Consider the following 22,513-nt stretch of genomic DNA (forward strand, 5'->3'; position numbering starts at 1 on the left):
TTTGCACACTGTATTCTACTGGTTCTTTAACCGAATTGATTAGACACTGTCCTGGCATCGACATCTTGGAACAATTGCAGCTATAAGGGCTATACAAGTGCTATAACACAAGTTCACATTTTGGAGCACTTGATAATCCTCTTTATTTATAGGACTACTTTCAGAAATGTCCTGTCATTTACCAAAAGTAACAAGGAGGGAGTTTGTCCCACTGTTTACTCACTTGAATAATCACACCTATGTGTTATAGACCCAAATATTTAGCGTAATATTAGTTTAATATTGCATCACACATGAACAATGTAAATATTGCTACACAAAATTATAGTTAGGTGAGACTTTAACTCAAGGCTAGTTAATAAATTGTAAGAAAAGCTAAATAAAAATATAAACTTTCTAGCTCATAGAACTTTATCAGTATGTAGCCTATATTTTTGTAAACAAAGTGAAAAGTGCATCATGTTACATATGTTGATGTATACAGTATATACACAAACAATTATAATGTATATACTCAATAATTTATTCACAGATGAGTAGCTATGTTATGAAATGAATAAAAACAAAAGACAAATACTTCATTTTTTTTCCAATTTAAAGCATTATTCACTGCATGTAGCTCTGTCTGTATTTAGCTTAGATGAGATCTCCATCAGCCTCATGAATGGTGTGTAGATTCTGGGCCGATTGCTCCTGGATGATGACAGTTCTGTATTTGGGGTGGTAGGTGGAGTTAGTCCTTCATGACTGGGCCTTGGAGCTGGTGCTACATTTTCTAAAGGACTTGTTGCGGTTTCCCGCGTGCGTGATGAGATCATACTGCTATACTGCAAAGGTGTATATCGGAGTAAACTCTGCTCCAGTCGGCTCGGAGGTCTTGGGATGGATGGGCCTTCATACGGCTGAGGATCAGGGCAGCTGTGAAGAATGACAGCAAATGATGCTTATGAAGCTGCAGATTATGTGACAATAGTGGCCTTCAAATTATAAATAGTATCTCAATCAAACCATTTATTACCTAATGGGAAAGTCGCAGCCAACTCCAATATCTTTTGTGAGGGGTTTATTTTCAGTAGCTTTCTGTACAGACATAAAATACTTCAGCTTGTCTTCTAACTCATTATTCTGGGAGAAGAAGCAAAGCACAGCACACAGTCAGACCAGAAGAGAGAAAAGTCCAAGTCATCAGAAACAATCTGAAAACAATCAGACATGCTCAGAGACCCTGTTCAAAAAATCCAAGCAATCCATGCTGAGTCATCAACGTGCATCTTTGCTGTGAAGTTGTTTTAGATCCTATATTTAGTCACTCTGCTGCTGTGAATTAGTGATCATGTGACTTTGGGAATTTAGAAACATCTTCCTTAGTATAAAGATTGAAGGGGGGATAGAGCATTAGTAGCAGAAGGCTGTTTGGTTGCATATGTTTATGAAATAGAAGGGAGCTGAAAATCAACAACTGGCAACTCTTATTGTGTCATCAATCGCAAGAGCTAAACATGTTCCGATATGTAAATGCGGACCATGAAAATTACAGAGTATGTGAACCCTTGTTATAATTCCAATGTAACAGGAAGAGGTTGAGCAACTATCACTCAGTGGTATTTAAGTGACAAATTTGCTTGTTCATAAACTCTTGAATTCTTTGAAAGGGCAAAAATGTAGGCCAATTATGCAATTTATTATTTAATATAAATTGTGTTCTTCAAAGCAAGCTTTGGGTGACTTGGATGTTCTATTTCTTTTAAAGTTTCGGGCAATTTCTACATTCTTTCAAACCTCACAGCAAAAGACTTTTTTTTTGTTTGCCATGCTTCTGCAAGAATGAAATATTGTGAAATAACTGCAAAAACAGTTGCACACAGCCTAGCTGCCCAAACGCTGAAGAGTTTCAGAATGCTTAGCCTTTCCGTGCATTGCTCACAAGCTTTTCCTCTTTTACCTCACACTCCACAATCGCCAGCCTGTCCAGCAACTCAGAAATGTACGCATCCTTCCGTGCCACATTAGCTCTCAGTGTGGTCACCTGAACAAAAGAACAAATGGTATGACTTTCTGGACAGAGTCGATCATAATCCCATTCAGAAATACAATGTTATGCATTTATTTAATGCATTTATACATTTGGAAGACGTTTTTATTCAGTCTGACTTACAGCTAAGGCAGCGTCCTATCTTAGAAGTTCAGGGTTTAGGTCCTTTCTCAAGGCCCAGGCATTGTTCAGTTTTCTGGCAATGATGGTATTCAAGCTCCCATAATGTGTACAGACCCTTAACCACTCAGCTACAGCTTATTTCTGTGCTAGAATTAAACTCTGCCTCTCTTTGGATAAAAGAATTTACAAAATATGAATGCAAGTTTATTATACTGTGACTAAAAATGATCAAATTGTGATAATATAAGGGATCGTTTTCATTCTAAAATCTGCATTCAAAGCCATTCTAAAATGCTCAATACACACACCTGTTACAGCATCACAATAATTGAATTCTGTACTGATGTGCCATGTTTTAAACTAGTAATCCTAGTAGTCCATGGCATACCATAATCTTTGTCAATTATGTTGCTTAGCAAGTAAGGCTTACAGTTAACAAACTACATTGCATGGGGGACGAATTGCTTATTGAAAATATTAAATAATAAATGTATTTATTTTATTCTGAACACTGGATTTAATCATAAGTGCATTTTTGAAACCAAAGGGCAATATATATAAAATTTGAACAGCACTTAAATGTACTACATGGATTTATAGAGCGGCAGTCGGTCTGACTGAGGGAATTCAGTCTGTAACTGTCTTTTGCCTGTCGCAAGGAAAGTGAGAATGTCAGCAATGGACGATCAGAGGCTTGTTCTCTTCTGCAGTAGAGTATGTGCTCTCACCTCTTCTATCATGCCCTTGACCTTTCTCTGCTGGCAGAACACCATGTCATTCAGGTGCTTTATTCTGTCTTTCAGCTCTGACGCTTCCTTCTGTAACTGCTCAGTCCTGAGACAGAACACTTTGTTATCAAGCTAAAACGTGTTTTAATAAAATTAAAACAAGCAATCCAGAGTAGCACTAACCTAAGACTACTTCTGAGAACTTGTCATAAGTGTCTGTAATGCTTACTTTTTAGCACCAGCCAAGTCTGGTTGATCCTCACCCAAGCTGCGCAAGCGCTTTTCACAGTCACAGAGTTTCTGGGTTAAGTGTGCCTTTTCCTGCAAAACAAGAAAATCTACTGTCTGATCCTTCCACTTATCTGGGCTCCATGTGATGTTCCCTTAGAGGTGTTTGTGCAGACTCACCTGAGCCATACAATCAAGCAGACGCTCCACCTCGCTGATCCTCTGGTCCCTCTCGGCTATTTTTGCCTCAGCAAGCCTCATGTTCCTCTCAGCCTCCTCCAGTCGCCTCATGTACTCCTCCAGCTGGGCCTGGAATTTATCACCGCAGAAGAACGGTTTCGGTTTTAACACTCCAAGAGGAAATGTCTCAGAATGTACTTCTCAGTGCAATTAGGACGAGCAACCGTCATAATGAGGTCTTTTCTTTTCTATTCAATTCTATTCAATGAGTAGTCATTAACATCAGTCATATTTATTGGTATACAGGTTGTGTGACAGTTGTTTCAGTGAAATTGTGACTATTTCGCTCAATACTGAGATTGATTATTAATTTCCTCCAGTTTAGGGACTAAATTGTTTTATTATTTCTTATAATTTTAAGCCTCTACTGCATTAATTATTACATTCACATCAAAAAATGTTTTTAATGGATTTTTATTACTTGAATTAGTTCAAGTAATATATTTTTTTTAAAAATATGAAAAAAATGATGGTAAACAATGGGCAATGGTGGAACGTATCATATAGTCAAAAATAACACAAAATGAATCAGAATACAATTCCAATTACTGCGTTTTACAGACTATAAGTTGCAGAGTTTTGTATTAGTACCTCTCAAAAAACTGGAGATAAATTATTTGTTGCCATATGGCTACACCATGCAGTAAAGTGTTAAAATAGCAGGAAATAAGATTGTCTTGCATACTGTAAAATTTTGGACTATGTATAAAATCATAAATCTTACATTTTGATCTTTTAAGTGTTAAATCTAAACACAATTAGACTTCAAATCCTGACGTATTATTCAGTTTTGAATCTTTAATCATATTATTCAGCTATTACTATAAATTATTTAGTAACTACAGTAAAATCAATAGGATAGCTAATTTACAAGAAGTCGTCTAAGGGGCTAAATAAATAGAAATAAATGGATGAATTGGTAAATAAATTGATGGATGGATCCATCAATAAAAGCAGTAAAAAATATACCTAACATCCAATCTAAGTTTAGATACGCTCATCAATATATACTATGTTACATTAACTGAGGAATCCATACTGTAACTGGTTTAAATTCTAAAAGGTGCTAACACGTTCCTACCTAACATTCCTATAATAAGAAAAAAGCTCTTTATGCATTTATTTATCTCACCTACTGATGCAAAATACCTAGTCTATCATTCATCATTCACCCTAATGAAAAGTGAGACTATACAAGTTACTATGAGTGAGACTATACAAGGGGTATTTGAAGGTGTGTATGTGTGTGTTAAACGCACTGTGGGTTATTGTGGCTGTGTTATTGCAAGTGTATACCTGCAGAGCTTCGATTTCCTTTCTGTGTTTTCTCTGCTGTTCTTGCAGCTGCTGGTCATACTGCTGCTGGAGTTTAGCACTCATTTCCTTCAAAGCTTGAGCACTGGCCTCTTGAGAGGACTCCACCTACACACACACACCACCAACAACAACAACAACCAATCCATGGTAACATGAATGTGTTTTAAATTCAGTATGTAGATTTGGATTATCATCCATAAAGACAGTATTAGTGATTTGTTTATGCAAAGGAACCGGTATTGATCCATATTTGCACTCCATATCTGAAAAGTGTTTGTGTGGGTGAGTATGTATGTGTGTACACAGTACCTGTTGTTGCAGCATGCGGTTTTCAGCATGGGCAGTAGCCAGTTGTCTTTCCCTCTCCCTCAGTTTCTCCTCAGTCTTTTCGAAGGAATTGCGCAGTGCTTTCATCTCCTCCCTGTTTCCCACACGGCCCTGACAGCTCTCCAGCAGTGACTTCTACACCCAAACACACAGCAAACACACTCCAGTAACACACCTCAAAAGGATAATCCAGCACATTAAGTTTGCAAGGAGTTTGGTTGTGCAGAGTGTTTTGCGTGAACAGAGACTATAAAGGCAAAATATGTTCATGTTTTGCATTTGTATGGGTTCCTGGGTAACATCTAACCGAACAAGTTAATCTAGTTAAATTTCTTTTCTCATTCTCATTTTCAAATTCATGTCAAAACCAGAAGCAACTGTCAGAGGAGTTGATACTGATTATTTGATTAGATACCTGCAAGTCGATGTTGGCTGATATGAGAGAGCTGTTCATCTGATCGAAGCTGTCGAGGGCTGCTCTCCCTGTTTTTACTTCCGCTTCCAAATAGTGCTTATGTGAGTTAGTCATCTGTAACACACAGCCACAGTATGCTGTTGGACACAGTGCAATGGTTTCAACCTGAAATGTACTAATGTATACACAATACTGTGCTTGCTGCCTGATTGTGCTGAATTTGTGCTACTCGAAGCTGTGTTAATTAGTGAACATAAAAACACAGCTTGCATTTGAACACTCTAACACCACTGTTGCCATTTCCCTCAGTTGAAACACCCACAATGATCTCAATGACCATTTCATTATTTTATAATGTCATGGGAAGTGCTTGAAAGGGTTAATAGTAGTAACATTCTTTTTAAAATAATATTTGCTGTGCATTCTTTTCAGGTTTTGTTTACATTATTTTGGTTCTGGGGTCAAACTGCAAGTCGTGGAGTACATGAACACTCACTGCATTCATGGGTAAAACATGCTTAATGTAGCATTAATCTAAAATGTAAAGTAAAAGCAGATACTTTATCTGGTTGTGTATGACATTACAAGTGACTTAGGCAACAATTTAATTTATGTCTGATTTTTAATTTTTTTGGTTAGTTACGAGGCAGTATTTCTCACATAAATTAAGTGGGGTTTTAAACTTATTTTTAGGGTTTTAATGTCTGGCTAAAAATATCTGGCTTTAAAAATATGATTTTAGGAAAAATATAAATACATAAATAGAGTTGTCAGATTATGTCTCATAATTTGGGATGTTCTTAAACTCATTGAGGACACTAGGTCACTGATCCTAAGGTTAACCACCATTCTAACCACCATAAAGCTGCCAGTGTTGGGCCCTTGAGCAAGGCCTTTAACCCTATCTGCTTGAGGGGCGCTGTATCATGGCTGACCCTGAGCTCTAACCCTTGCTTTCTAACAAGCTGGGACATGCGAAAGAATTTCACTGTGCTATAATGTATATGTGACAAAATAAAGGGTTCTTCTTCTTCTAGTAACGGATTGCTGAATAATAGACTAAACCAGTATATGTAACTAGTTTCGATGTAATTTGGCCACAGTTTGTGATGGTTTGTAGTCAGTTCTGGACCTTTTAAACTGTAACTGGCATGGAAACTGTCGATCCAATATGGCAACCTAGATTTCTACATAACCACTATCTCTGTAGGTGCTAGCATAGTTTAGACTGCTAATTTTATACAAAATCCAATGTGGATTGAATTAACATATTGATCATGGTGATATCACAGAATGATCTTAATCTTAAAGAGCATGAAAAAATAGGTGATTAATTTTTTTATACAGGGGGGATTGTATCCTCTCACAGCTGCTGTTAAATTCAGTCCTGAGCCCTTGTTCTTGGTGTCAAGGTTGAGCTTCATTCTGCGCTACACTGTTAATAATACTTATTAACAGTTCACAACATGTTTTATATTCTTACCCTTAATTCTTTTGAGAGTTGTTGTATTGATTGTTGCATTCCTCCAAACTGACCGTACATCCGTTCTCGGACCTTCTCCAAAGAGTCTCGCACCTACAAGATAATTGTTTTCCCACAATTATATTGCGAAATTGCAGTGAAGTTTCAAATGAGTTATGTTGTAATAAAAACACTGACAAGACATATTTAATAGAAGCCTAAAATGACGAAACTAGGAGATTTTTTACAAACCACTTTATTATGACAGGTCTGGAAACACTTTTAAATATTACAAACTGCATTTTGATGGAAATTTAATTGGAAATTAAACTGCCAAACATTTTTTAATATATGAAACATGTATACAGTAAATCAACCCTGGATGTTCATGACCAGGGCGCAGAATGTAGCCCCTCTGAGGCCTACAGTATGATGTCACTTCCTTTTAGCACTCAGAGGCAGGGACAATATAAGGGGGGAGTCTTAATTGACTTAGAGAAGGCCCCTTAAAGTGGAGACTTGGACACTTGGTCTCTTTTCCCTACCATGACTCCTCACATGTTTATGTCCCCTCTCACTGTCTCTATCTGCACTCACCTCTCTGATGTACCTCATCTCATCTCTCAGGTCATTGGCAGGCTGTTCACGAGCCATCACTTCCTGCTTCACTACACCGTACACCCGGAGTCCCGGCAGCGTCCCTCGCTCAGCAACACCACCATTGCTCACACTGTAAGAGTGCTGAGGAAAACAACGTCACAGGGATCAGATTTCCATCTGTATGTGTGTGTGTGTGTGTGGTTAACAAAATGGGAGAAAGTGACTGTTCTGTTTATGCCATGTGAGAGCATCACATGTGCAAATATGCGTGTGTCCTTGTGCGGTGTGCACATACTCAAAACACCTGTGTAAATATAACAAACTGTGTAGTTTGGCTAGTGAGAAGGAGAAAACGTCTACATGCGCATGCTCGGATGTTTTGTTTTTCTGTGCAGTGTTGCTGAGTGATCAGATATGGGATTTTGTGAACTGGCAGTGACAAAAAGTCCTAACTGATGGTGTAGTATTTCTGCAAAACAGTCTATAGTGTCGAGAGCATTCTGTCTCAGTGCTGCTGTCTCTCTTCAGTTTGGGCCTCGGCTGACAGACACAGAATATCCGTAAAGTAAAAGTGGTCATTATTCTGAAAATACTGATAATTTTTTATAAATGTGATGACCCTGGTATGTCATCAGTGGACATGCTGGACATCTATGTATTTGGTATATTTTATAATAACAGTTATGTGCCTGTATTAAAATAAACACACTCTCACTTGCCAAATGTATTTCAAAGCTATAATATACAGTATATGTCAGGAATAATGGGACTGAATATTATAACTGAGAGGATCCAAGAGTTGTTCAGGGAATGCAAATAGGTTGTGGGTTGTTATAAAGGCACAGGGTAAGCATACAAGTTATTACAGAATATCATATTTTTAAAAAATAAATAAATAAATAAAAAAGGGAAAAATTATCTTTGGCTTTTTTATGATTAATATCTTAATCATAATATATATTAATATCGGTTAAACAACATCACAATGTCTAAACAATGTTTAGAACAATATTTATTTGTATTGTAAAGTTTGGTCTAAGGGTATGCAAAGTTTGAATACAGCTGAATACACACAGCAAGTACCATGTTATAGCTCACGGTGTATAACGTTAATAACTTGGAGTGCCACCTTTGTGAAAATCATCCATTACCTTCAAGGGTAATAAAAATATATAACATCTAAGAATAGAAAATCTAATAATAGTGTCTGTAGAAGCTTAGCATGGCCAAACTGGCTGGTTTGAAAAGACCATTTCAGACAGTGATAGTGTAGACATTACCTGAGAATCAAAACAATAAATGCCAGGAAATGTGGACTAAAAAAGCATTGTGTTATGCCATGCATAATGCATAGCAAATTCATCTAACAATGCTTTAAACAAGTGCAGTTCTGGATAACCACCTGTTGATGTGGGTTAGAGCAGAGAAAACATTGGCACCATAGAGAACTGGCAATGTTGCGATTCCAGGGATGGGCTGCAAGAATATTTTGATCTAATCATTTTTTTAATGCCTGGTGTGTTGCACTGCATTTCCTTGGCTTTGTACTTGTACACTGCACAATGACAATAAAACTGATCATTTTTAAATGCTAATTTAAACACTGGCCTGACAAATGAGACAAACAACAAATTATCCAATGATTAAAACAATCAGCTGGGATTAATGTTGATCGCTCAACATGATTAATTCACCCATTTGCCCAATATCAATTATGTAATTTGTGAGATCATTCATTATCAATACTTTTTTATTCCCTCTTAAGTGAACACTAGCTTTAAAGCATGTTTGCATGTTTGTGAATCCATCTAATATACATGGTCATTTTAAAATCAACTCAGTAGCCAGATTTTTTTTTTTAATCTGTAGCTAAAATTTATGAGGTAATGAAGAAACACCTGCAGTAACTGACCTAAATTTACTGTAAAACTGTAAAAAGGATTCAATTAAATCCTGTTATATTTAAACGATTTTGCTTGCATTTGGATTCATAAATAAATTGGACAGACTGAGAAACACTAGTGTTGGGAATCTGGACCTCAAATAGAGATCCACACATTCCTTGGGTACATATGAATATATTAGATATTAAATAATAATTCAATGTTCAAAGTTTATATGATTTGCCTTTGTAAGCAACAATGCAATAACATCACTGCAAAGGCAATAAAACGAATGAATAAACGTCAGCTCATGCTCTTTTCACGTTCAGCACTGCAGACTGTGAAATACTGTGAAAACCAACAGCTGTGTTTAAAGACTACATTATTAGTGTCATGGTTTTATCACTTACCCACATCATAGTGGCATACCTATACCTGTGTGCCTCTGAGACCAAACAGTGTAATGATATTGCCGCGTCTGGCACTCATACCTTCTCCTCTACAGGTGCTTCTCTGCCTGGAGGTCTTTCTCTCTGCATGAGGCCATTCTTCTTCATCCAGGTGCCATTGACCATCTTGCCATCCTGCAACACAACACACATTCGAGCTTGTTAAGCCACTTGTGTCCACAGATCACAGAAATTTATATTATTATTGAAAACCAACCAGTCACCATTACCTGGTGTGTCAATGTGCAGCCAAAATGTCACACAACAGTTATTTCTCAATATAATTGGTTATAAATGTATGTTCTCAAAAATAGTGTGCTGTGCCAGACTGTGGCCATTGTGTCACTGAGGTGTTATGTTTGTTTACCTTTAGTTACATAAGTTCCTTAAGGGCCACTTTTGTACCTTGGGTCTGTCAAGGTATCCTTGTTTATGATATTTTTAAAGAAAAGAAATATGTAATTGTCCATATCATGTGTAGTCAATATACTGTACATATATACATATATACAGTACATATATATATAGACAGTACATATAGACCTTCAATGGTTCAGAAATGTTTCTGTACCGTTCCCCAGATCTGTGCCTCGATACAATCCTGTCTCGGAGGTCTACAGACAGTTCCTTAGACTTCATGGCTTGGTTTGTGCTCTGACATGCATTGTTAACATCTCAAGGATGATCAGTGAAAACAGGATGCACCTGAGCTCAATTTTGAGTGTCATGGCAAAGGCTGTGAATACTTATGTACATGTGCTTTTTTTGTTTTTTATTTTTAATAAATTTGCAAAGATTTCAAACAAACTTCTTTCATGTTGTCATTATGGGGTATTGTTTGTAGAATTGTGAGGAAAATAATGAATTTAATCCATTTTGGAATAAGGCTGTAACATAACAAAATGTGGAAAAAGTGAAGCGTTGTGAATACTTTCCGGATGTACTGTATATATAACCCATGGGTTTTAAATATTTTTTGGAATAATAGTGTTTATGGTTACAAATTTATTCATCTTTCTGGAATACGAACTCCAACACACTGGGAGATAAAGGTTTTTAAATGATACTTTTGCTTGTCGCTGGGGTGGTACAATCAAAGGCTCAAGTTTTGTACCTTTATTTACCATATTTGTGTACCATACTTTTACATATGAAGGTGCATGTGGTGTAACCTTAAGGTATATCAATAGTTGTTAAGGTCCAATTATGTACCTTTGTTTATTTTTAAAGGTATACTTTAGTCATATTTTCAGGCAAAAGAAACATACTAAAGGTACAAACAAAGGTACTTTGTTTCTACTGGTTTAATTAGCTAAAAAAAAAAAAAAAAGGAATACAGTGAAGGGAAAATAGGTCCATTCTGAGTTTTCTTTTAATGCACAGGGATTTCCTAGACCCAAACAATGTCAGCAAAACACAAGAATTATATGCCCAAATATGAGACAAACACACTGAATAGATTTTGATTTAGAGGCCAATTCAGTCAGACTTGTGTGTTTTTGGACTGTCAGACTGTCTCTCTCTCTTAATTCATCTAGGTGAATGGAGGTTTAATCAAATCCAGACGTTTCCTCACATTCAGGAAGTAGTATTCCCTTTTCCCCCACTGAGCACATATTTCATCATCGATGTAATTGGGTTCATGTAGCAGCTGCACCTTCTTCTGTTTTACTTCCTACACAATGCAGAAAGCACTTGAATAAATTCCATACAACACCTTTACAGCTGATCACATCTATATATACAGTAATAGCAAGAAAACATTTCTACAAGAAGTCCTGAATGTAAACTAAACTCTTTATATAGTGTTCTAAAGACCACAGGGAATTGGCATACACACTTCTCTCAGAGAGACAAGAACAAAGATGCCTTTCACGATCCTTGACTTCAGACATCACTCAAGAGATAGTACACAAAGTGCAGGCTGAGAAGAAATAAACATGAATGGAGTGAGGAATGTTGAAAAGAGAGGCAACAGTCAATCAAACTGAGCCGGCTTCAAAGATCCAATAGCATTAGATATCACTGTCATGCCCTGTAATATGGTGTCTTTTTGGTTAATTACTCAAGTACAGAGATTACTTTCCATAGACGGTCATTATTAAATGTTTGAACTTTGGAGTCAAAAGAGGTGACTTCCTGACTTCTGCACACCCTGGATGTAACTTCAGAGAGGCAGATAAGATAAAACTCACAACAGTCTTAATGATCACAGGAAACTGAGGTTATGTAAGCCATTTAATGTCTTGAAACCACCCTAAATATTTACTGCACATTTTCTCTAGGAATGGCCAATATTAAGGTATGTTATCATTATTGTGATAAATTATAACTGAATAAAATATTTCTTATGAAATATGAATTTCTTTGAAACCATCACCAGTAGTAGTAGTGACAAAGCTTTATTCATGTTACTCCTACTGAGTAGCTGGTACTGCCAGAGCTGTTATCAGATAGCCTGTGCACATTGTCATCCACAGAGCATTAGGTTACTAAACCTGTCCTATTTAATTACGTGATGGATCCCTATCAATCTGCTATTGTTATTCCTGAAACAAACTACCTTGAACATCTAAATATAAGAATGCTTTCTTGTTTCCAGCTTCTCAGAGAGCGAGTTCTACTTGTTTTCTTCTTCTACTGTACGTCACAGTGTTTTGTCCTTTTTCCTGGCCTGGGTAGGTGTGTCACTGATGGTTGTTAATTATGTTTAAAAATGTTGCTTTTGTTTTGGAGCTAAATTTAAACTCAGCTTAACCACTCCTCATTATCTATCTGTTATCACAATTAATTCACATGTTCAGCAGAAATAAATTGATGCCCTTAAACGATAAATATTGGAGTTCCAGTACATTTCATTTAAAGTATTTCTACCTGCATAAACATGTACAAATATGCACATGGTCTTATGAAAATATTTTTAATTACTGGCTTAGATTAAAGATGATGAGACTATTTTTCAATTTTATCTCCAAGTTATGATTAAGCTGACATTAAGTTAAATTAACACTATAATTTTGCTTGCAATAATCTTTCATTACATAGTTTCTAGAGTGTAATTGCTGCACCTCCTCAAAAATCAGTTAAAAAGATGTTCACATCACAGACCAAGTACACTTGGTCAAAGACAAAGGGGTTTCAGAGAAATGTACTATAAATGAATCTCCCATTTTTACATTATATACACTACAGGGTATATAGTGTGTATTTATATATAGTATATACAGGTGTCTGAAAAGTCAGGAACTAATGAGAGTCAAATTCATATTTAGTACATATATTTAATTTTGGATTTATTATTTATAACATATGCTTTACATGTTTACTCTTATGCTCTACTCATTTTCTCAGCCGCTGTATCATGATTTTGCTCAACATATTCAGACCGACATATTTGCTCAACATATTTCCACTGCTTCTTGACTCTTCTGACACCCTGTATATTACAATTAATATTTTAATACAACTAACCTCAGCCATGAGCTACCTAAATGCAACCTGCACATTACATGTCATACTAGAGACAGTAAAACACTGTCCATGTAGTATGGTGGATCACTGCTCCACCATACTACAGAATGCATATTTCTCAGCTGTGGGACACTCTGATCACTGTCTGGTGCAGCTTCTCCCTATTTACAGACAGCAGTTAAAATCTGCTAAGCCTGTAGTTAGGACTATTAAGAGGTGGTCTAATGAGGCAAAGCTCAAATTGATATTGTATATCAGTTTTTGTGAAGATATGTGTACCCACCAAGATCTATTTAACAACTACGACAAACCATGATTCACATGAAAGACACGTTTGTCAAGCTACTGAAGAGGCCTACAGAATTGGGGACCAATCCTGTACAATCAGGCCAGAAACCCATTGACAAAGGAGATAAGAGGAGCTACACTGAAAAGCTGAGAAACAAGTTCTTGGCTAATGACCGTGCGACCGAATGGAAAGGCCTGAAAGACATTACCAGCTACTGGCCACCTTCCCCCCACTCTGTAGACAATCAAGAGCTGGCTGACGATATAAACATGTTCTATTGTAGATTCGACACACTCAGGCCTACATCCCACATCCACTTCAATAATCTCTCTACACATCCAACAATATCCACTCTGACTGTGCTTAGGATCTGTGAAGATGATGCTTGTCAGATGCTCCTGAAAGAAAACTCCAGGAAATCAACAGGGCCAAATGGTGTCTCACCCTCATGTCTGAGAACCTGTGCTGACCAGTTGCTCCCTGTCTTCACACAGATCTTCAACAGATCATTGGAGTAGTGTGAAGTACCCTCCTGCTTCACTCTATCATCATCCCCATCCCAAAAAATCCAGGATCACAGGGTTAAAGGACTACAGACCTGTCTCCTTAATGCCTGTGATCACGAAGTGCTTTAAGAGATTGAAGGACATCACTGGCCCGCTGCTAGACCCCCTTCAGTTTTCCTATCAGGCTAACAGGTCAGTGGATGATGTTTAACACCATCATCCCAGATCTCCCCCAGACTAAGCTGATCCATCTCTCTGTGCCCACCTCCACCTGTCAGAGGATTACTAGCTTCCGGACAGACAGACAGCAGCAGGTGAGATTGGGGAAATTCACATCAGCACCTGCACAGTCAACACTGTTGCCCCCCAGGGATGTGTGTTCTCACCACTGCTCTTATCTGGATATACAAATGTATGTAAACTCCTGAAGTTGCAGATGACACTATAGTCATTGGCTTCATCCAGGATGGTGATGGGTCTACTTACAGAGACACGGTCAAACTGTTGGCTGTCTGATGCAGTCAAAACAACCTGGAGCTGAACATGCTAAAAACTGTAGAGATAACAGTGGACTTAAGAAAAAAGCCCCCTACACGTCTCCAGCTCACCATAATGAACGACCCAGCGTCAGCTATGGAGTCCTTCAGGTTCCTGGGCTCTACAATCTCACAGGACTTGAAGTGGGAGACCTATATTGACCCCATAGTGGAAAAAAGCCGTGCAGAGGATGTACTTCCTCTACCAACTGAGGAAGTTCGACCTTTCACAGAAGCTGCTGACACAGTTATACACAGCCATCACTGAGTCTGTTCTGTGCACTTCAATAACTGTCTGGTTTGGTTCAGCCATCAAATCAGACCAAATAAGGCTTTCTAACCCCTGCCCACTCTTCAGGACTCTTCTATATTTCCAGGGTCAGGAAGACGACTGAAAGAATAATCACAGACCCCATGCACCCTAGCCATGACAATAAGGCCAACATGTAGTGTGACCTCTTATTTATGCAAATGTTTACTGCATACCCCATAAGTTACACCATCTACCAGAGGGAAAAAAATTGTGCTATAGTTTAGAATATATGGTAATAAAAGGCCTTAATAAATTCATCCTACTCTGGCAGTGTGCTGCTCATTAAAAGAGTCTGGCTTTTGCTCACACTCTACAGAGGCTACAGGATATTTTCCATTTAGCCAAAGTAAATGCTGCTTTCAGTCTCATGCACACTGCTGCAAGTCTTATCCAGTCTGTACCATAAATAGCCAATGGCTTTTAGAAATGACAGGCTGATATCAGCTCAACATTAAGGAGGAGGCAGTGGTGTGAACTGAAATGATATCAGTCCAAGGTACAGACCAAATCAAACACGCACACAGTGTCACAGACAGTGACACTGCTATCATCTGTGCTAAATGGGACACTGCCATGTTCTTTCAAACACACACTAATTTGTCAGTGTCTAACTGTAAACAAAATACTTCCGGCACCTTCAGCAACTCAGCTGTGTACTCAATAATAACTACATATATATATATATATATATATATATATATATATATATATATATATATATATATATATCTTAATTCTAATTTCTCAAGTACTAATCCCTATATGTTGTACTAATAATAATTTTATTTCATTTTTATTAATCATACTCTAACATGTATATAATGTAACTCTAACATGAATATAATATAACTATAATATAATGTAATATAATAACACACATACTGTGCACACGGGTATGATAAGTGTTGGGAATCTTCCTTTAAACACGACGTAAACAGGACAGGGTTTTCTGTAAATAATGTAACTATGTGAGGAGAATAAAAGCTCATCTTTGCAGATTTTAGTGATGGATAAGAAAAAACACACTTACTGAGTGTGCAGAAATCTTTGCCTTCTCATTCTGTCCAGTGGGGATGTCCTCAGATCGGAGGGTCAATCTGAGACGCCTGATTCCTCTCTGAACATTTCATGGACACACACACACACAGACACACACCAAGGGTAATAAGAGGTCAGTGAGAACAACATCACAAACATAATGACTAGCCATTTATCAAGGTCAGTCTAGTGAGCATTTTCATTTTCCGAAAATGTTATCTCAGATCGGAATATTATCTGCAGTGTTTCAGTGAAACTATGACCTCACACAGGTACATTATTTGAATACTGTACTCTTTGGATTCTTGTGATATTGGAAGTGCTTAAGAAGACTTAATATTATGTTACTGTCATCTGCTGATTCATTGCTTGAGCGTGTAGATAACAGATGACGCTTATTTTGATAACAGAGGTCATAAGATTTGGTCTGATTCCAATGTAAGCCCTACTCCCATCCCCTGCTCTCTTCTGTTTGAAAACCTCATTATAAGCATGTATATGCATGTATTGTTACTATTGAAGATAGATGGCGGCACATTAGAGGGTCACTGAAATATAAAAACATACCAAAACAGCTTGATGGCTTTTGTGTTTAGGGAAAGTATATAAGAATGGAGTGATACCATTGTTTACATGTTTTAGATACTTTGTCAAAGAGGAAGGAAGGAAGGGACCATGGGGAAACTTGGCCAAAATAAGGCACATAAGGGCTAGTGAGCACAATAAATACATTGTGAAGGATAAATCCCACATGCTTGTAAGCCTCATAAAAAAAAACCCAGGACAGTAGTATAATTAATTTCTTACTCCTTATATTCCTTATAAATTCCTTAAACCAAAGGAGTCATTATTATTTACTGCACTATTGTTTGCTACTTTGCTTACTAGCGATATATTCAGGCACTAACTGCCACACCCTGGCTTACGGTCCAAGCAAATTACACACCATGCAAATATTGAGCAGATCCATGTGCACACTGGAGTGAATATAAACAACATTACTTTCATTCTAGAGACTAAAAATCCTGAATTAATGTTGGTCTTAGCAGCCACTACTAGGATTAATTTATATTAAACTTTAATTTTCAGTCATGCCTCGTAAGAAAACAAAAGTTTATCTTAAATATACACCAGCCATATCACCAGGGCATTTGAAGATATATAATTATAAACTGCACGTAAACACTTATAACTTTAGTATAACTTTATTTATTCATCTATAACTTTTATGTGTCCTCTATATTTAATCAGTGGTCAGTTTATGACCCCAATAGTGCTGCTGCATCCGACACACTTATACCAGCACCATGCCAGTGTCACTCTGCCGAGAATGATCCTCCACCCAAAACATATCAGCTCAGTGGTGGTCCTATAGTGGCCCCTTTCCATTGATGAAAGGAGTAAAGGGTGTTAGCAAATTGCATAGCAACAGATGAGCTACAGCCAATAACTATAAAATTACAAAGTGACCTAATTTTGCAGAGGCATGCTGTTGGTACCAGATGAGCAGGTTTGAATATTTCATAAACTGCTGATCTCCTGGGACTTTCACACACAACAGTCTCTAGAGTTTAAACCGAATAGTACAAAAAAATCCTGTTTTTTTCACAACTCTGTAACGCGTTATACCCAACTCTGTTTAAAGTAATGCGTTACACTGTATTCTAATTACTTTTTCTTATAACACAATACTGTAACACATTACATTTTAAATTTATATAATTTAATTACAGTTACTGATGTCAATAAAATTACTTTATTTGCATTACAAATTTATTGTTAAGAAAACAATATTAAGTAAAAGCATTTTTATAATAAATCACGTTTTGCACGCCTGCCAGGGGTATAACCTGGCCTGGGCATTCTGGGTCTGTAGCCCTGAAGATTTTTTCTTTAGCCCCGAATAATTCTCCACTTGGAGAGGTTTGTCACTACATAACTGAACGTCAGTAAAAGAAGACGGCGGTGTTGTAATTTTATATCTTCGGTGAACAGAGGAGAGACCAATCAGACAGGGTTTACAGAAAAATACATGGAAACGCTCGTGTCTCTCAATTCTGCCAAACACTAGCTCACAGTCAGTGTGAGGAAAAATAGACATGCCAATATTTATTTTAAACCACTAAAGGGGTTGAAACTAAAACAGTAACATTCTTTGATGCGAAGCAGGAAAACAAGGTGTGTAAATGTCTATATGAATTCCAGTTTATGTGAACAAGATATGATCAGAGCAAAAGGAAAGATAATGTACTCTGCATGGCTCTATAGCAGCTAAACCCATACATTGATAGCTTAGTTGTGCCTCTCCTTGGCTAGCAACACCAAACTAGCCTAGTTAGAAAAGTGTTATATTTGATTGGTCTGATAGTCCTACAAACAGTGACAACACCTAAGGCTAGTTTGATGATAAATCCAACTTTTTCTGATCATGTCATACATTGACGGCTAAGTTATCTCAGCATCCATAAGACAAAACTTAGGCTACTAGCTGAGCTGGAAAAAATTCCATGAAGAAGAATCTGGGCCCAGCCCCAGATGATTAACCATCTAGCTAACGCCCTGGCAACTGCGTCAGTTAATGAGTAATGAGCATGTGCTTTAATGAATTGGTTTGATAGGTTTTGAAAGTAACTTGAAAGTAAAGTAATTAGTAATCTGATTGCTTTTAACATACAGTAATCAGTAATGTAATCAAATTGCAATTTTAAAGTAGTAATTAGTAATCTGTAGTGGATTAATTTTTTTTGAGTAACTTACCCAGCTCTAAAATCTAGACACTTGTGTGTGACAATCCCAGGAGATCAGCAGTTTATGAAATTATTAAAACAGCCTATCTGGTACCGACATCCATTCCACAGTTAAAGTCACTGAGATCATATTTTTCCCTATTCTGATGTTTAATGTGAATATTAACTGAAGCTCTAGACCTGTATCTGAATTGCACTGCTGCCACGTGATTGGCTGATTAGATTACTGCATAAATGAGCAGGTGTACAAGTGTAATTGTTAAAGTGGACAGTGAATGTATATCCTGTAATAATTCTGCATATTAATAGGGTTTTGGTTTTTTTAAATAAAAATTAACTGTCTTTGACCAATATACACTCCTTGTTGCATACAATGTCAAATGTATTGTACATAAAATGTTGTTGTACATTGTCTTTTAGATGACTTTTATGGGGACTAACCAAGCGTCCATGTGTTGATTAGCTGTGGGAAAGAGCTCTCTGAGTGACAATTCAATGGCAGGCACTGATAAAATAAACATGACAGGGCTCTGGCAGCTCTCATTACACTGCCTGCTCTCTGTGCTAATCTTATACTCGAGCCAACACAGGGACCAGCTCTGAGAATGATTAACCATGATATGTTAAATTAAACCATAGCCTAGAGTGTGAAAGATAAACATACAGCCAAAGGGAAAAGGATGAGCAAACAAACAAATCAATGAATAATCAACTCATTCTGGTCAAGGATAGAAGAGAAGGGATATGAGTGAGATTGTGAGAGAGGAAGTGAGACTGGACGTGTCTTATTCTCAGTAGGCTCTAACTTACCTCACTCCCCTTATCCGGAGTGGTCGTAGTAGTGAGCGAGGAGCCCGCTGTGCCCTTTCGCAGCATGTCTCCGTATTACTGTCCCTCTCGCAGACCACAGAAAACAAAACACACATTCACACCCACCCACTGCTGCCACCTGCTCCACCCGCTCTGGGCAACTCAGCACTTTAGAAGTGAGCGTGTGAAAGAGGCAGGATGGGGAAAAAAAGTTTCCCTTGAGCAAGAGGCCTGTGCTAGAATTCCTTCCTCGGGATGGTAAGCAGCAGAGGAGAGAGAAAAGGGGCCAGTATTCCAGAGTGCAAAGGACAGAGGAAAAAACAATCTACAGCATAGGGGGAAAAGTCCAAAGTGTGTTGCACACACACAAGCATGCACAACACACACCCACATGCATACACAGACAGGCTCCTCCTAACCAGAGATAGACACAGAGAGAAATAGTGGGCGAGACAAACCGAGAGGCCACTAGAGAGAATGAATGTGCTTTTGCATGTGTGTGTGTGCGTGTGCGTGTGTGTGAGATACAGCTATGTTGGCTGTGCGTCCGGTGTGACCTGTCCTTCTACATTTCTCCTGCGCTTTGGTCTCCACCCACTTGTGTGTAACTCAGGACTCACAGCCTGTTGTTACTGCTTCATAGTTGTAGCATAAACAATCAACACACCCAACAGAAAGGGAACGAGCATCACTCCAACACTGAAACTAAATCACACTATACTAACCACACATCACAGGATCTGCGCAAATGTGAATTAATTATTGGGTTAAAGAAACTAATAGAATTTTAAAAACAGACTTGTTTAGAGGATTTCTCTCAGCTTGTATTGGTTTATTAAGTGTAGAATTTCAACTTTCTCTAACTTCACTGGTCTGTTTTTATAAGCAACAAAAAGTAGGCAACCTTGTAGCTTAATAAAAAGTCAGCCAATACGTGTTTAATCATACGACTGATTCTGCTATGATCCGATACAATTCAGTTTAGTAGCCTCTGATCAATGTGACCAACATTGTTTATAATTTGGGGTAGGCCTACCGTTAATTTTATGAAAGATGATGACATAGAGAAGGACTATTTTAAGTACCATAGTTATAGGCAAATCACTTTGCTAGCCAATTTAAACATGTGATTTCTTTTGCACACCAGTTTTCTGTCCCTTTTTTGATAATACATTTATAACCAATCATAATCAATAATATTCAACCTATGATTGTTGCCTCAATTCCAATAATTGTCTTTTAAACTGTATGTAATGGTCCAAATCATCTGTTTGTTACGCCCCTAGTAGTCACTAATACACAGTCACTCATGAGAATGGATTAGATGATATAACAATCTTTAACTTTGTGTTTTTACCATTTATTGTGTTAGCTAGTTTGCTAGCAACCAACTGGCTGACAGGCTGACAAATAAGGTAGATTGCCAACAAACATTTCCAAAATGGTGTTTATAGGGGTCAGTCCATCTCAAGTGGTCCAATAATTGCAAAGTTGGTTGCTCGAGCGCTTTTACTTTTTCTTTATTTTTTTGAGTCATTATCTCTATGTATTGGCACTGCAAAACCCGCAGTTTAAAAAAAAATATTTTAACTATGATGGCCATCTTTGTGTCATGGCGCAGAACAAATTTATACAATTGTTTACAGAAATCTCAATATCTTGGCTCAGGGTAGTCCTAGCTCTGGGGAACAAAAACTGATCTCTATAGCACATTACAATGTACATATATAAACATTTTGAACATTCATGTTCCTTAGACTTAGATTTTAAGTACAATTGTAATGCTCAAATTACTTTTAGGGTCACTTTATAATGGGAAGGGTTGAGTCTCAGTTTTTTAGGGGTACCTAGGTAAGTATATTGTACATGAAGAACATTTCATGTCTGAGACTTTTATAAGGATGAAAAAGTGGGGTTAAATTCAGGCTGAATATCTCTGGTGGGGGACCAGATACAAACCTGAAATTTTCACAGAAATAATCTAATAATATGTATGTAATTTATATTAGCATTGTGCTGTATAAATTGTGAGTTTGAGATTGCAGGACAGGGAACCCGAGGGCCAGATTTGAAGAACCAGCCTGATCTATCATGTTGGTACACTGTTACAAATGAACGGTGTCATAAACAGAGCTGTGTTGTTGTTTCTCCTGTGATAAAAGCAGTAAGTGACTACAGCTCAGAAGTCACTTACTGCTTTTTTAATCTACAAACCTGATCTACCTTTTAAAGCTTTTAAGTGAGATTTCCACTAGTGATGAGAAGTGTAATTGTGCTGGTTAATAATTATACAGCACCACAGTGTTCTGTTTAATGATTTAGTTAATGAGTAGCCATCTTGTGCGCAATGACATATCTTGCAAATCAACAAAAATCAGTTAATCAGTTCAGTTCTCCTTTCCATGTATACTGAGTCTCCTGTGTCCCTCAGAGTAGTTAGAGCCATGAGGTCAAGATAAGCACCAATCCTAGTTGCCTCACTGTAGATGATACCACAACATGAATCTCACAGGAAAGACTCTCAACTCTTTTCTCAACCGAAGTTGACGTCTAACATGTGGTTTTGTTTGAGTTGGCACTTATACACACACACACACACACACACACACACATACACACACACACAAACCCAGAAAGCTATTTTATGCATTGTAAATAGATTTGTGGTTAATCCTACTAACCCACTGACTAACCTCAATTCACTAATAATCTGGTAATGCATATAGTGAAGACATTGACAAGGATAGAAATTATGATTTCTACCTGAAATAACAATTGAGTGCTTTAAACTTTGTTTTCATTAAAGAAACCTTTATTTGCAGCAATAACAGCCTTGCAGACCGTTGGCATTCTAGCTGTCAGTTTCTTGAGGTAATCTGCATCAATATCCCACTCTATGCTTCCTGAAGTACCTCCCACAAGTTGGACTGGCTTGATGAGCACTTTTTTCATACCATCCGGTCAAGTTGCTCCCATAACAGCTCAATAGGGTTGAGATC

General features: G+C 37.5%; 1 protein-coding gene across 2 annotated transcripts; it reads right to left on the reverse strand.

The window, feature by feature from the left end:
* Positions 1–505: 505 nt before the first annotated feature.
* myzap (myocardial zonula adherens protein) lies at positions 506–20,378 on the reverse strand. 2 transcript variants are annotated; one of them, XM_053616982.1, is made up of 14 exons: positions 19,515–20,378; positions 15,950–16,036; positions 9,847–9,939; positions 7,470–7,613; positions 6,894–6,986; positions 5,411–5,524; positions 4,978–5,130; positions 4,648–4,773; positions 3,292–3,420; positions 3,113–3,204; positions 2,884–2,989; positions 1,943–2,026; positions 1,019–1,080; positions 506–918 (listed from the first exon to the last, which is right to left on the reverse strand). In XM_053616982.1, exons 1-14 carry the CDS (start codon positions 19,578–19,580, stop codon positions 603–605), a joined length of 1,665 nt encoding a protein of 554 aa, XP_053472957.1. In that variant the 5' UTR covers positions 19,581–20,378; the 3' UTR covers positions 506–602. The 2 variants fall into 2 exon arrangements, with proteins under 2 accessions (XP_053472957.1, XP_053472956.1); XM_053616981.1 differs by having other exon boundaries at positions 1,019–1,125; positions 19,515–20,372.
* Between the last annotated feature and the right edge of the window lie 2,135 nt (positions 20,379–22,513).

Source organism: Ictalurus furcatus, chromosome 27 (assembly GCF_023375685.1).
Source record: "Ictalurus furcatus strain D&B chromosome 27, Billie_1.0, whole genome shotgun sequence".
Lineage (NCBI taxonomy): Eukaryota > Metazoa > Chordata > Actinopteri > Siluriformes > Ictaluridae > Ictalurus > Ictalurus furcatus.